This window comes from Musca domestica, unplaced genomic scaffold (assembly GCF_030504385.1).
Source record: "Musca domestica strain aabys unplaced genomic scaffold, Musca_domestica.polishedcontigs.V.1.1 63, whole genome shotgun sequence".
NCBI lineage: Eukaryota > Metazoa > Arthropoda > Insecta > Diptera > Muscidae > Musca > Musca domestica.
In genome coordinates this window covers 4,569,719-4,585,389 of record NW_026712370.1, presented here as the reverse complement: position 1 = coordinate 4,585,389, position 15,671 = coordinate 4,569,719, and the positions used below count along the sequence as shown (strand labels likewise).

General features: G+C 34.1%; 1 protein-coding gene across 1 annotated transcript in view; it reads left to right on the top strand.

Annotated features, from left to right (window-relative positions):
- The window catches only part of LOC131800459 (GATA zinc finger domain-containing protein 14-like), a 105,011-nt gene extending 89,786 nt beyond the window's left edge, over positions 1–15,225 (top strand). Inside the window, exon 4 of the mRNA XM_059129616.1 lies at positions 15,047–15,225. Within this exon, the coding sequence (XP_058985599.1) occupies positions 15,047–15,225 (179 nt within the window). The remainder of the gene's footprint in view (positions 1–15,046) is intronic.
- Positions 15,226–15,671: the final 446 nt, after the last annotated feature.

Sequence of the window (15,671 nt, the reverse complement as noted above, 5' to 3'; positions counted from 1 at the left end):
CAAGCCTGGATTTTTAAGGATATTTTAGAGGCTCCTAAGATTGTTTTTTTAAATATTTGTAAGGCCCTAAATGTGAATATCGTTTTTGTCCCCCAAGGGCCAATTCTTTTAGGTACTTTAAGCGTGGATTTTTCAGAATACGTTTAAGGTTCCCAAGCGTGGATTCTTAAACATATTTTTAAGATCCTAAAAAGGGGAGTTTTAGGCATTTTTCGTGACGCCTAAGTGTTTATTTTAAAAAAGGTTTTTGAGGTCCCCAAGAGTGGATTTTTAAGAAAAAATTTTGAGGTTCCCAAATATTTTGTTTGGCCCCAAGCGAGGATTCTTAAAAATATATTTTAAGCCCCTAAAACAGTTTTTTTTAAATGATTTTGAAGCCTCCAAGCGTGGATTTTTTAAAAAGCGTTGGTTTTTAAGAATGTTTTTGAATCCTCAAGCGTGGATTTTCAAACCCCCCCCCCAAGAGTGGGTTTTAAGAAAAGTTGTTGGGGTTTCCAAATATTAATTTTTAGAATATTTTCGAATATTTTTTCGGGCCCAAGCGTGAATTTTTAAGAATGTTGCTTTTTTAAACATACAAAAATTAACCTAAAGAAACTTTTAAATTCTGGATCATTATGGGCTTGGAAGTACGCCAAAGGGAGAACAAAACTCTTCGTACCCCTCAAAATGAACATTATCCATATTTTATATTTCATTTTTATACCCCCAGCCATATGGCTACAGGTTTCACATTTTTTTCCCTGAAAATTTTATATTTAGTCCAAAACCAAATTTCTCTAAATGAGCCTTTAGAACGTCCGCCCTGAGAAAGACAGAAATAAAAAAATACCCGAAACCCTCTGCTGCATTCACTTCACTTAATTTCTATAAATAAAATTGAGACTCAACTGTCAGCAATTAATCCATATCTATCCAGGTTATGCCCATCACTCAACGAAAAAAATTGTAAGCGTTCGTCAATTATTTTTTCTTTTTTTTTTTTCTTGCTTGGTTGGTTGGTAACTCTTATCAGCAATGAGATAATGATATCGAAAATAAAAGTTTTATATATATTTCATTTGTGTGTGCCTTTTTTATTTCAAGAGATTACACGCCATCACATATGCTTTTCAGTTCTCATTAAAAAAAATGAATTCTTAAGAGTTGTAAAATGATATTGTTAACATTTTGTTGTTCGTTGTCTTTTTTATTTATTTATTAATTGTGTAAATATTTATTTTATTCATTGATTTTAAATGGAATTGAAAAAAACAGAAATATGATACAAAGATAAGTTTGGATCTGATAGGGGATAGGTCAAATACCTCAGTTATTACTCAGAGGAAATTTGGAGAACAAACGACAAATGAATAACCAGAGCCAGAATTTGTTGGGCAATAAAAAGGTGGGACTTATCAAAAGGAAGTTGGGTGAAAGTTCTGCAACGAAAATAATTTTTAAGGAGATTTTTGTAAGGCCCAACAAAACGTGGAGTTTGAAAGTATATTTTATTTTGTTGTTGCTTTGTTGTTTTGTTGTTTTTATAAAAACAACGTTTGTTTATTAGTGGAGAACGATAGCAATGTTTACCAGGGGGTAAAGCATGGAATACCTAGGTTTCGGAAAGAGCCACCAATCCTCATCAGTTCCCTTGTTTTTTGTCTGGGATATTCTCCCCAGAAGTTATTTTAAAAATAACTTCTATGACAAAAAAACATTTTTTTATTTCTAAAACCAATAGACTAAGGATTAAAAAAACGAGAATGAAGAGGTCAAAAATTTTAAAAGATTTTTAATGGCCAAAAAATCGTTTGTTTGAAAGACATTTTTTTTCGAAGGACTCTGGAAGAATATATTTCGAAAAAAAGTATTTTTTGAAGAACCTACAGGTGGTGAATTTTTATAAAATTTCGTTTGAAGAACCAACAGGTTAAGAATTTTAAAGTCTATATTTTTCATGGACTACCGGGCCGTTGATTTCAAAGAAGTTCAAAGAATATTTTCTGGAAGTTCCAAGCTTGCTGTTTTAAGGACATTTTTGAAGCTCTCAAGAGTGGTTTTTAAGAATATTTTTTAAGGCATCAAGGAAAAGATTTTTAAGAATATTTTTTGAAGCCTCCCTTATATAATTCAATAAAATCTTGGAGACCCGAAATATGGATTTTTAACAGAATGTTTGGGCCCCAACATTCAACCTTTCAGACTATTTTTTGAAACCCTTAAACATGCATAAATATGTTTGTTTTTTTTAAGAATATCTAAGATTCAAATATGAAATCCCTAGCCCGTTTTTATACCCTACACCACATAGTGTTAAGGATATTTTGTCTTTGTGATTTTTTTGTAATATGAAGAAGGAAGAGAGATAGGCCCATAGCTACTTTTGCGGATCTTCATAGAATCATTTTCTGAGACGATTTATGCATGTTATTTTTGTGAACGAAATGCAGATCGCATTTATGATCCGATTGATAAGAAATTTTCCAAACAATATTTCTTTGGCCTAAGGACGAACCATATTTAAATTGGGGAAATTCGTTTCAAATTTAGGTAGAGCTCCCACATATATCTTCAAACCGATTTTGGGGTAATGGTGCACCAAATAGCCAATATCAGCCCAAATGAACTGAATTTTTGCACATCCGACCGAATTCAGTCTAGAAGTAAGTACATCAAATTTGGTGAAAATCGGTTCAGATATAGCTATAGCTCCCATACATATGTTTCCTCTGATTTGGGATTTTAAGTCCACCCCCCCCCCCTTCCAAAGCATAATATGCACCCAAAAATAATGATCATTGATACGGGATATCAGATACAACTCAGAAATAAGTGCCTAAAGATAGGTTCAGATTTTCATCATCAGATAGCTCCCATATATATATTTATCCGATTTCAGGTTTATTGTGCACCAAATGGCTAATACTAGCACAAATTAACTTGACTCTTGGCAATTCCGACTGAATTCATCCTAGAAATAAGTACTTTAAATTTATGAAAATCGGTTCAGATATAGATATAGCTCCCATATTTATGTTTTATCCCATTTGGGGTTTTAAGTCGCTCACATGCGCTATATGCACTCCACAGCAATGATCTTTGGTATCAGATATCAGTTATAGCTCAAAAATAAGTGATTACAATATCAGTAATATCAGCCCAAATGAACTGAATTTTAGCACTTCCGTACGGAATTCGGCTTAAAAGCAAGTGCTTCAAATTTTGGTGAAAATCGGTTCAAATATAGCTTTAGTTCTCATATATATGTTTCATCCGATTTGGTGTTAAAGTCCGCCACATGCGTAATATGGACTCCACAATAATGGAGATACTGCTCGAAAATATATCTGCCAAATTTTATCGAGATCGGTTCAGATTTTTATGTAGCTTCAATATACATTTTCATCCGATTTTACGATACGATTATTCAGCCCAAATTGCATTGATTTTTTCATATTTATCCGATTTTTTCCATTTGGTGAAACTCGGTCCGATATATTTATGCTCCCATAAATATTTGTTGATATAATCCTTATCGAAGTCATGTCATGCACTATACAGCAATGTTATTTGGTTCATAGTTGGATCTACTTCACATAACTACCCAATATAAAGTTTTTTGTTACGAAGGATCTACTAAATACGCATAGTGGTGTAGGGTATCATATAGTCGTCCCGCCCGACGTTTGACCTTTCCTTACCGCTTTAGTGAAGATTTCAATAAAATTTTTGAGGGCACAAATGTTGATTATAAAGCTTATTTTTTGGAGCACCCAAGTCTGGAATTTTTAGAGACATGTCTTTTTAAGAATATTTTTGAAACCCTAACCATGGATTTTTATGACATTTTTGAAAGCGCAAAGCAAGGGTTAATATTTTTGTTGTTCTCCAGCATGGATTTCTGGGGATATTTAAGCTTCAAAAGTTAATTTTAGAATATTTTCTAAAGTACCCACTGAGCTTTAAATTTGGATCCTCAAAATTCTCAAAAAAAAGTCTTCAACAACTAATTTTTGGCATTTTTAATGTTATCAATGACCTTGTGTGCGGTAATTTCTTAATAACCTTCCTCACCACAAGCACTAAGAGAACTACATAATTGTTTCCAAACAACAACAACGGCAACAATTACAAAATAACATTTTTCAAAACTTCTAAATTCCAAACGAAACAAATTCGAACCAAAAGCATGACTTGCTCCCCCAATCACCACAAAAGCCCCCATTGGAAGACTCCACAGAAACTTGGAAATTTATCGTATCACCAGTCAGCCAGCCACCGCATACCACAAGCAGTCAAATCCCAACAACGACAACAAGTTTCAACACACGCGGCAAACTTCCTCTGGCAGCCAAGATGAAACGTAACGTTTTTGTGTTTCGTTTCAAATATTAGATGACTTGCCTTTGGCAATGATGGAGACCGACTTGAGTATTGTGTTTTGTAGCTGCCCCCCAAAGTCGAGGTAATTTCGTGAGATTCGAGATTTGAGGCTGGATTCCAGTGACATTGAAAACCGGCTTCTCTAGACATACAGAACGGTTGTTTGTTGTTGGCTTTTTTTGTGTTTTGTTCATTTGCTGTTGAAGCGTTAGAAAACAGAATCTCCATTAAGGTTGCCATAAAGTTGGTTGCCTCAATTAAAGGAGGGAGAATCAACGAGGAGGAGAGGGAGTAGAGCGAAAATTGGCATAAAAGGAAATATAAATTTCATTGAGAAGAGAGGAATGAGCGAGTAGAAGTAGAAGTAGAAGGAATAAGGTGAAAAACATATTAAAAATAATGAATGTTGAAATATTTTCTATAGAAGAATAGTATACAGGGTGAGTTGAAAAAACTGCAACAAAGTCAAACGTCATAATTTTTACTTTTTATACCCTACACCACAAAGTGGTCAGGGTATTATGTCTTTTTGCATTTGTTTGTAACAGGCAGAAGGAAACGAGAAGGAAACGAGATTGCACAGATCATTTGTTTGGCCCAAGGATGAACCCTATTGAAATTGGAAATAATCGCTCAAAATTTAGATATAGCTCCCATATATATCTTCATCCGATTTGCTTTTTATTGTGCACCAAACGTGTAATATCAGCCCGAATTGTATGGAATTTTGCATATACACCCAAATTAGGCCTGAAAATATGTATGCCAAATTTGATCGAAATCGGTTCAGATATAGCTACAGCTCCCATATATATTGTTCATCCGATTTGTTATTTTTGTCCAACGCCGCCGTAATATGCATTCTGGAACAACAATATTTGCGAAAATATATCAAATGCAGCTCAGAAATACATTTGCTAAATTTTATCGAGATCGGTTCAGATTTGGATATAGCTCCCATATATAAATTCGTCCGATTTACCTTTTATTGTGCACCAAACGTCTAATATTTATCCAAATGGGATGGAATTTGGCACTTACGACCGAATTGAGTCTAGAAGGTAGTATTTCAAATTTGGTGAAGATCGGTTCAGATATAGCTATAGCTTCCATATATAGTATTCATCCGATTTGTTATATTTGTTACCCACAACCGTAATATGCACTCCGTAACAACGATATTCAGGGAAAAATATCAAATACAGCTGAGAAATATCTTTGCCAAATCTTATCGAGATCGGTACCGATTTGGATATAACTCCCATATATATTTTTATCCGATTTCAAATTAATTGTGCACCAAATGGGCAATACAATTCCGAATTTAAAAGATACAAATGCTTCGGCATATTTAGTCCTTTGAACTTTAAGTTATAATTATAATCATAGCGTGTATGATTGAATTCTGTTATGTGGAGCTCTACTAAATTAGCAAAGTGGTGTAGGGTATCATAAAGTCGGCCCCGCCCGACTTTAAGACTTTCTTTACTGGTTTTTTTTAATTTTATTGAATGAAAGCAAAAAATTTCGGAAATACCATCAACCCATTCTTGGGTGGCGCGTGCTGATTGCGATGGTCCTGTTGGAATGTCCAAGATCTGCGGCAATAATGTTTTCGTGCCCAAGGATTTAATACCCTCCAGAATATTTTCGTGATAATATTCGACATTTATTCTGATGCCACGGTCGATTATCATTACCATAGCCGGCGCTTGAGTACTGGTGGCCACCTGAAGGTGCACATTTTCAGCTGACCTCTTTGGCAAGTAAACACGATCATTTTGTTTGTTTACAAACAGCTGGACAACGAATGTTTTCTCATCGGAGACGGAGAAAACCAAATTCGGCAGTTCACCACTTTCGGCCTAGCGAAGCAACTCTTTAGCTCTTTTGAGTCTATTTTCTTTAGGTTGCGGTATAAGTTCTTGCACTTTTTGGAATTTCAATGGCTTTACACCGAGCTCATTTTTCATGTTCAGCTCACGAGCTATTTTTCAGCCACTGCGACGCGGGTTTCGATCAAGTCGTTTCTTTACTTTTCGAACCATTTCTGCTGATGTTTCTGTTTTTTTCCGTCCACTTCCTTGATGTCGGGCTACGTTACTGGTAGCGTAACAACGGTAATAAGCGATGGTACGAGACACAATTAATTTATTCACATTTAAATACTGGAGTGCTTTAAAGACAGTCACTTGTGGTTATCCAGCCAAATATAAAGAAGTCACACTATCACGCTTAAATTCCATTACGAATAACTTTTTTTCTGGAAAATTCTCACCAAAATGCTTTTGTACGCTTGTAAACAATATAATGATCTGTCTCTGAAATAATTTCAACAGCTGTCGGACGGGTGGCTTAGAAACGACAGCAGTCTGAAGTTGGTTGCAGTTTTTTCATCTTACCCTGTATTGTGGAGAACAAGGTTTTCTATACAGAAAATGTTGTGCTCAACATTATTTGCTATATAGAAAATGTTGTGGAGAACAAGGTTTGCGATAGAAAATCTTGCGTATAACATGGTTTTCCATAGAAAGTCTTGTGAGCAACAAGGTTTTCCACAAGTTTTTCTGTGGAAAGTGAACGAACTTTTCATCTAAAATTATCCACTATTATTTTCGTAATCTGCACATGTTTTTTTTTTTTAATTAATCAAGAGAAATTCATTTACAAATATTCCCAGGAGAAAACATAAATGTAAACGCGTTAAATATAGTTTTAAAAATAAATCAAACAAGTTAATTAAATTAAATAACAACAATTGGCATTCTTGTGAAAAGCTCATTAAAACCCGAGTCGCAAATATTTGACATGTCTTTTAATTGGCCATAGCCACCCAATCGATCATAGTTTGTCAACCATAATTGTTGTCGTTTGTGGTAATTTGTTAATTAAACATCAGTGTAACTAAAAATTATGGGAATCGGTATCATCCGTAAATAAACAAAACATTTTAATAAATCCCATAGAAAAGAAATGGCATTGAATATGGTTTCATATGATTTGGTTGACTGGCCGAAGCATGAGTTTTTTTTTTTTTTTTTCAAAAAAAAAACTTGATTTTTTCTAATCCAATCATCCACTGAGTGTTGGGTAGTCGCCCCGCATTGGCCTTATCCATATACGAGAGCATATATTCACAACCCCCCTCAATGTCCAAAACAATTGTCACAAGAAATTTGAAACCGAACTTAACGCACGTTTTGTTTTCAATATTGGCTTTGGTATCTGCCATTCGTATCGCGTCGTGAAACGTACAAATGTTAATGAATGTTGTTTACATGTATTCCATTTAAGTACATCTGTCTGTATGTCTGCCTATCTGTCTGTCCGTTTGGATGTAATGGAGAAGCTATGATTTATTTACCATTAACCCGAACACAATGGGTTTGCATTACTATTTTATTTAAAGGTCTTAAATGGCTAGAAGTTTGATTTAGGAAAACTAAAGTTTTAATTAATATTTTAAATGTCGTTTAGCCACAAAACCCCGTAATAAATAAGAAAAAAAATATAAAAATAAAATTCCTCCAAGTGACATCATCATTAGGTGCAAAAAAAGCGAGGAAACCGCGATAACAAATGTTGACTTAATGGTTTGTTTTCTCTTTCTCAACAATTTTTAAGGGGTTATTTGTTCAAGTCTTGAGAATAATATTTGTTTATAAAAAAAAAAAACAACAAGTACTCCGACGACGAAAATAAAATGCTGTTTAACAACAATAAAAAGCATGACAAATTTCATGAATTGATGACGGAAAAAATTTTTCGATGCAGAATACATACTTTTACTCGAATTTTTCTAGAAAATACTGTTATTCTCAATATTTTCTAGAGAAAATAGTTTTCCATAAGATTTTCATGGAAAACCTTGCTCTCAACAAGATTTTTCTATAGAAAACCTTGTTATCTGCAACACTTTCTACAGAAAACATTGTTATCCACAAGGTTTTCTTTAGAAAATATTGTTATTCAGAAGATTTTCTATACAGGGTGAGATGAAAAAAACTGCAACCAACTTTAGACTGCTGTCATTTCTAAACCACTCGTCCAACAGCTGTTAAAATTATTCCAGTGGTAGCTCGTTATATTGTTTACAAGCGTACAAAAGCATTTTGGTGAGAATTTTCCAGAAAAGAAGTTATTCGTGATGGAATTCAACCGTGATAGTGTAATTTCTTTATATTTGGCTAGAAAACCACAAGTGGCTATCGTTAGAGCACTCCAGCATTTAAATGTGGATAAAACTTTTGTGTCTCGTACCACCGCTCGTTACCGTGATACGAAGTGGACGGAAGAAAACAGCAACATCAGCAGAAATGGTTCGAAAAGTAAAGAAGCGTCTTGATCGAAACCCGCGTCGCAGTGGCCGAAAAATGGCACATGATCTGAACATATCGCAATATTCCATTCGGCAAATCTTGAAAAATAAGCTCGGGCCATTGAAAATTGAAATTCCAAAAAGTGCTAGAACTTACACCGCAACAGAAAGAAAATAGACTCAAAAGAGCTAAAGAGTTGCTTCGTTTGGCCGAAAGTGGTGAACTGCCGAATTTGGTTTTCTCCGCCGAGAAAACATTCGTTGTCCAGCAGTTTGTAAACAAACCAAATGATCGTGTTTACTTGCCAAAGAGGTCAGCTGAAAGTGTGTACCTTCGGTTGGCCACCAGAACTCAAGCGCCGGCCATGGTGATGGTGTGGACCGCCATAACAGCCGATGGTCGCTCTCCGCTCTAATTAATCGACCGAGGCATCGGAATAAATGCCGAATATTATCGCCAAAATATTCTGGAGGGTGTATTAAAGCCTTGGGCACACAAACATTTTGTCCGCAGACCTTGTACATTCCATCAGAACTCAGCACCATCCACCACCACTCAGCTCGCGCCACCAAGAATTGTTACAAAATGAGGTTCCTCGCTTCATTTCCAGCGCACAATGGCCTCCAAAATCTCTGGATACCTATCCGTTGGACTATTGTGTCTGGAGTATTTTGGAATACCAGGTTGGCACTAAAAAATACCAAAGTGTCGATCACCTCAAGCAAGCGCTTCACCGGGAACAGGCCAAAATACCGCACAGCAGCATTCGGGCAGCTAGTGATGGTTTCACGGGCCGTTTGAAGGCCATAATTCGTGCCAAAGGTGACCAATTCGAACAACTTAACTTATTCTAAAATTTGATGCTATTTCCGACATTTTTTGCTTTCATTCAATAAAATTTAAAAATTATGACGTTTGACTTTGACTTTCACCATTGAATTCATTGATTCAACATTGTTATCCTCAAGATTTTCAATAGGGAAAACATTGTTACCATAAAATCATTTTCTCTAGAGAAGATATTGTTATCCACAACATTTTCTCTAGAGAAGACATTGTTATCCACAACATTTTCTCTAGGGAAGACATTGTTATCCACAACATTTTCTATAGAGAATACATTGTTACCCACAACATTTTCTAGAGTAGACATTGTTATCCATAAGATTTTCTATAGAGAAAACCTTGTTATTCACAAGATTTTCTATAGAGAAAACCTTGTTATTCACAAGATTTTTTATAGAGAAAACCTTGTTATTCACAAGATTTTCTACAGAGAAAACCTTGTTATTCACAAGATTTCTATAGAGAAAACCTTGTTATTCACAAGATTTTTTATAGAGAAAACCTTGTTATTCACAAGATTTTCTACAGAGAAAACCTTGTTATTCACAAGATTTTCTATAGAGAAAACCTTGTTATTCACAAGATTTTCTATAGAGACAACCTTGTTATTCACATTTTCTATAGAGAAAACATTGTTATTCACAAGATTTTCTATAGAGAAAACCTTGTTATTCACAAGAATTTCAATGGAGAAAACCTTGTTATCCACAACTTTTTCTAAACATCGCAATTCACAACATTTTCCATTGAAAATATTGTTATCCACAACATTCGGAATACCTTGTTCTCTATCAGATTTTCTATATAGAAAACATTGTTATCCACAACATTTGGTCTGGTCAAATATTCAAATCTATTCGAAGATTCGAATTTATTTCAATCGTTTAAAAAATTGTTGACTTCTGCCCACCACATACAACCCACAATTTGTTGTCAATCGCGTAATTCTCGCTCCCCCATATCCATTGCTGATCTCATTGTTGGTGGCGCTAGGTCAATTACATGAGCACATAATTCTATTAAATTATCAACAGCATTTGATTAATAACTATAATAAAAAAAAAATGTTTACATTCTTCGTAAAGAGCTGACATCAGTTCTTTGTAAAGAAAATACACAACAACAACAAAAACAACCTCAAATGCATATGGAAAAATTTGCTGATAACATTTTTTTTCATTTAACACTTTAACGCTTACTTTCAGTTGGAATTATTTTGCCATACACCGGAACCTTCTCTCTCTCCTCCCTCCCTCTCTCCCCGTCTCATCCTCAGTACTACAACTTGTTAATTGCTCATTATTGTTTTTATGCTATTATTTTTCGTTGTTAACTAAATAGATTATGTAAATATATGTGGTAGGATATGATTAGGGTTATTTGTTACCAAAAGACAAAAAAAACACTGCATGACGAGACGGCCAATTGAGTAGCAAAGTTTGAATTTATTAAAAAAAACACAAACATGAAATACATTTGGAGCGTGAAGAAACAGTGGTCGTGTACAGAGCTGTGGTCATCATCAGTCAGTCGTTGGTCGCTTGCCATAGTCCAGGTATAAATCAGCAGAATTGCATGAACTGAACAGTCATCCAGTGGCGAGTTCTTTAACCGTGATAGGGCAAAGTTTTTTTTTTTAATTTTGTGGGAATTATGGTTTTTTGTTTCCATTTCAATTTCATTGCATTTCAGGCACAAAAATAACTTTCATTATCGCTACCTTATTTTAAGAGCTCAACATAATCTCTACTGGCAACAACAAACATTTTAATGGGAAATTATTTTTATCTACCCTAAGCTTTTCTACGAAGTGTGATGTGACTTTAATACATTTTTATTTACTTGAGAAAAAAGGGGATTGAAATATTTGGATCTTTTTCCTACTTTAGCTCAGTTGAAAGAAAACAAGGAAATCTCGATTTTAGTCTATTTAAAATATATAAAATGATCCAAAAATAGCTTCTTTGATTTTGATCGAGTTTTTGATTATTAATCCCAAGTGGATTGGCTTTCGATTTTTTAATTTCAATTCGAAAATAGTGTTGTTCAAAAAGAGATTTGCGCCCAATACATCCTTTATGATATTAAATTTACGTACAAGAACTTTTTGATGATGCAGATGGCATCATCAAAAAGTTCTTGTACGTTCAATGTTACTGAAGCCAGTGTCCAAAAATTAACAATTTTTGTTTTAGTTTCAAAACGGAAAACTATGTGTTTCTAATGGAAACCTGTACCTTAATATTCCAAAGAGCAAAAATAAAATATAAAATTAAACGCACGCCATCTATATGAGCAATCCATTTTCGAGCGAAAATTCTAAAAATGCTCTTGATATTGAATTATATAACATAAATAATGTCATATTGATATTTGGTTCAATTATGTTGAGAACTTTTTCAAATTTTCAAAAAGGAACGATGAATGCCATCTATAGTTCAATATCATTCTAAGTTTTGCTTTTGAACCTCTAATACCAAATAACATTACTGTATAAGTGAACAATAATCGGATAAAGATGTACATTGAAGGTACATAAAAATCTGAACTGATATCGATAAAATTTGGCAAAGGTATTTTCGAGGTGTATCTGATGGCCGGTATCAAATATCATTCTTGTGGGGTGCATATTACGCAGGTGAGGGACTTTAACACCAAATCGGATATAACATATATAAGGAAACTATAGGTATATCTGAACCGATCTTCACCAAAATTTGAAGAACTTGCTTCTGGGTTGAATTCCGTCCGAAGTGCCAAAATTCAGTCCATTTGGGCTGATATTTGGTCGGTCGGATGCAACATATTTATGGGAGCTATAGGTATTTCTGAACCGATTTTCACAAAATTTGAAGTACTTGCTTCTAAACTGAATAAGGTGCAATGTTCCAAAATTCAAGTGGTTTGGCCATTTTGGGCACAATTAACCCGAAATCGGTTGAAGATATATGTGGGAACTATATCTATATTTAAACCGATTCTCACCAATTTCAATAGGGTTCGTTCTTGGGCCAAACCAAAATTTTTTGGAAAATTTCATCTCAATCGGGTAATAAGTGACCTGCTTTTTGTTCACAAAAGCCTCTAAACGTACGCCATCTATGTTTCAACTTTACTTAACTTGACGTACGCCGCCTCTCTATCCACTTCTCCACGCCGAATTTAATATTGCGCCCTCTAAAGTCAAAATGGCGTCCTCTAGCTGGAATCATTGAGACCAATTGGAAATGGAACCAAGAAAGGTGAAAAAAATGAATTCTAATCAACTTCCAGAAGGGGTGGCTGAAGCTGGGATATTCAATATGATTTACAACCTGAACTGAATTTTGGAAAATGAATTATTCTTCAATAATAGAACTTGTCAAAAAGTTCTTAAAGTTATAATATATCTCAAAACGAACGCCATCTATAGTTCAACTCTACATATGGCGTCCTCTAGCTGGAATCATTGAGACTTATGGGAAATAGAACCAGGAAACAAGCGAAAAAATGATTTCTAATCAACTCCCAGAAAAGGGGTTGAAGCTGGGATTTTCAATAAGTTTTATTATATTGCAAAACGAACGCCATCTATAGCTCAACTCTATTTAGTTTGACATAAGTCGTCTCTTTAACCACTTCTTCCTCACCATGTTTTATATCACACCGCCCTAAAGCAGTGTTATTCTGTTCGAAATCTCTCAGAGAGTCTTCATATTTGAAACTAAGACTAATTTTATTCAAGGAAAGAAAACGAAACTCAAGAGAGAATACAAAAAATCTCCTCCAAAAGATAAAAATAAAAGAGACAGATGTCTAATAAATGCATCCTAAATACTATAGACTTTTTGCAGAAATGTCAGATATTCGGCATTAATTTTTATTTTATTTTTTTTTTTTTTTGGACTTCCCTTAATTTTTAGTCCAAGTATTAGAAAACCTCAAGATTTTAGGAGTACAACCACGCCTCTTCAATCTATTCAGCAACTGGAAACTCGACCGGCAATGTTTCTTTGTCTAAATTTCCTAATCTTAAATCTCAACCTTTTCTATCTGCACAAGAAATTCATTAAACCCCAAATGAATGAATATTTTTCGTTTAACCATTTGTCAAAATTATTATAATTCCTTTCGGTAACAAAGGAAGACAGTAGATCAGACTTTTTGCTGAAATGTCGGATATTCGGCATTAATTTTTAATTTTTTTTTTTATTTTCCTTAAGTTTTATTCCAAGTATTAGAACACGAGAAACTCTTCTTCTCCGGAGATCAAAATTTTAGCAGTACAACCACGCCTCTTCAATCTATTCAACAACTGGAAACTCGACCGGCAATGTTTCTTTGTCTAAATTTCCTAATCTTAAATCTCAACCTTTTCTATCTGCACAAGAAGTTCATAAAAATCCAAATGAATAGATACTTCATTTAACCCTTTGTCAAAATTATTATAATTTCTTTCGGAAACAAAGGAAGACAGTAGATCAGCAACTTATAACTCGCTTTAATAGAAAATAGCAAATCTGAATAATAATTCAAATAACGGATAAACTAGTCAATAAATTCAAATCTAAATTAATTCCATTATATTTGACAGACAGCAGTCAGTCAGTCAATGGGTTGATGCATTTAATTAAAATGATATCAAGTTTTTGAGACATAAATCAGAATCTAAATCATCAAAGACGATTTTTTCGTGTCAGACAAAATATGAAACATGAAAGCTACGCATTTTAACCCTGAACTTGACCAAACCGCTTGTGCGCGAGGCAAAGAAACAAAAACCGGCTGGGCCATGTCTGAAAATAAAACAATTTGCTGTTTTTTTCTCAACCAATTTTTTTCAACAATTTTTAATGTATTGTTGATTGTTGTTTTTTTTACTAGACCGTCGTAATTATTATTAGCCGGTTTCTTTGCCGAATCGGCAGAACAAAACCAGTTTATATTTTGTTAATTGTGTTTACCTGTCTGAAAATAAAAACACATTTTTGATGACTACCAAAAAAAAAAAAAAAAAAAACAAACAGTGTTTACATTCTTCACGTACTGCTGAAGTAGATTTTTTTCTTCAAGATTTCCTTTTTATAGATATTTTTCTCATAGAATGTGTTTTTTCTTTACTCACTCTTCTTTATGATAAGCTTTTAAAAAATGCCATAACATTATTGCAACATTTGAACTAAATTTCAAAACTGGCTCATATTAAAATATATCTTCAAAATCCAACACTTTTTACTATTCCAAAACCCCTTTTTGGTTCACTCGGGTTTTTTCTAACAACTTCTTAAGTTTCCTAGAACGTTTTGTCTCTTTCTCACTCTTTGTTTTATGGCAGTCCATAAATTATTTTCTTTCTCTATTTGGTTATAACTATTAAAATTAGCATTAGCTTCTTAAAAATAAATAAAAATTATGTTAATTATTTAACGGGTATTTTCTGTTATGTACATTTTTTAAACATGTTAAACAACATAAACTTTTTATCACCAAAAAAAAAACGGTTACTAATTATTGTTTATGTTTTCGTATCTTTGCAGATTCTTCGGATATTGTTGATTGCAAATTGAAATTGATCTTGGGCCTGATATGGACTTTGATTTTGCACTATTCCATTTCTATGCCAGCCTGGGAGGGTGAAGATGATCAACAATTGAATGGCTCGGGACCAACACCGAAACAGAGGTATGTAATTCCAAAATTCCAAAAAATAAAGTGATATTTAAACTGGTCATGGAGTTCGTTGCTTGAGGGTAGAGGTACAGGGTGAGATAAGAAAAAACTGCAACAAAGTCAAACGCCATAATTTTTACATTTTTTCTTTAAATTTTATTGAATGAAAGCAAAAAATGTCGGAAATAGCATCAAATTTAGATTTGTTCGAATTGGTCACCTTTGGCACGAATTATGGCCTTGAAACGACCAATGAAACCGTCACACGCTGTCCGAATGATGCTCTGCGGTATTTTAGTCCATTCCCGGCGAAGCGCTTGCTTGAGTTGATCGACACTTTGGTATTTTTTGTGCCAATATTGCTTCCAAAATACTCCAGATACAATAGTCCAACGGATTGGTATCCGAAGATTTTAGTAGCCATTGTGTGCTGGAACTGAAGCAAAGAATTTATTTTGTAACCATGCTGGCGCGTGCTAAGTGTGATGGTCC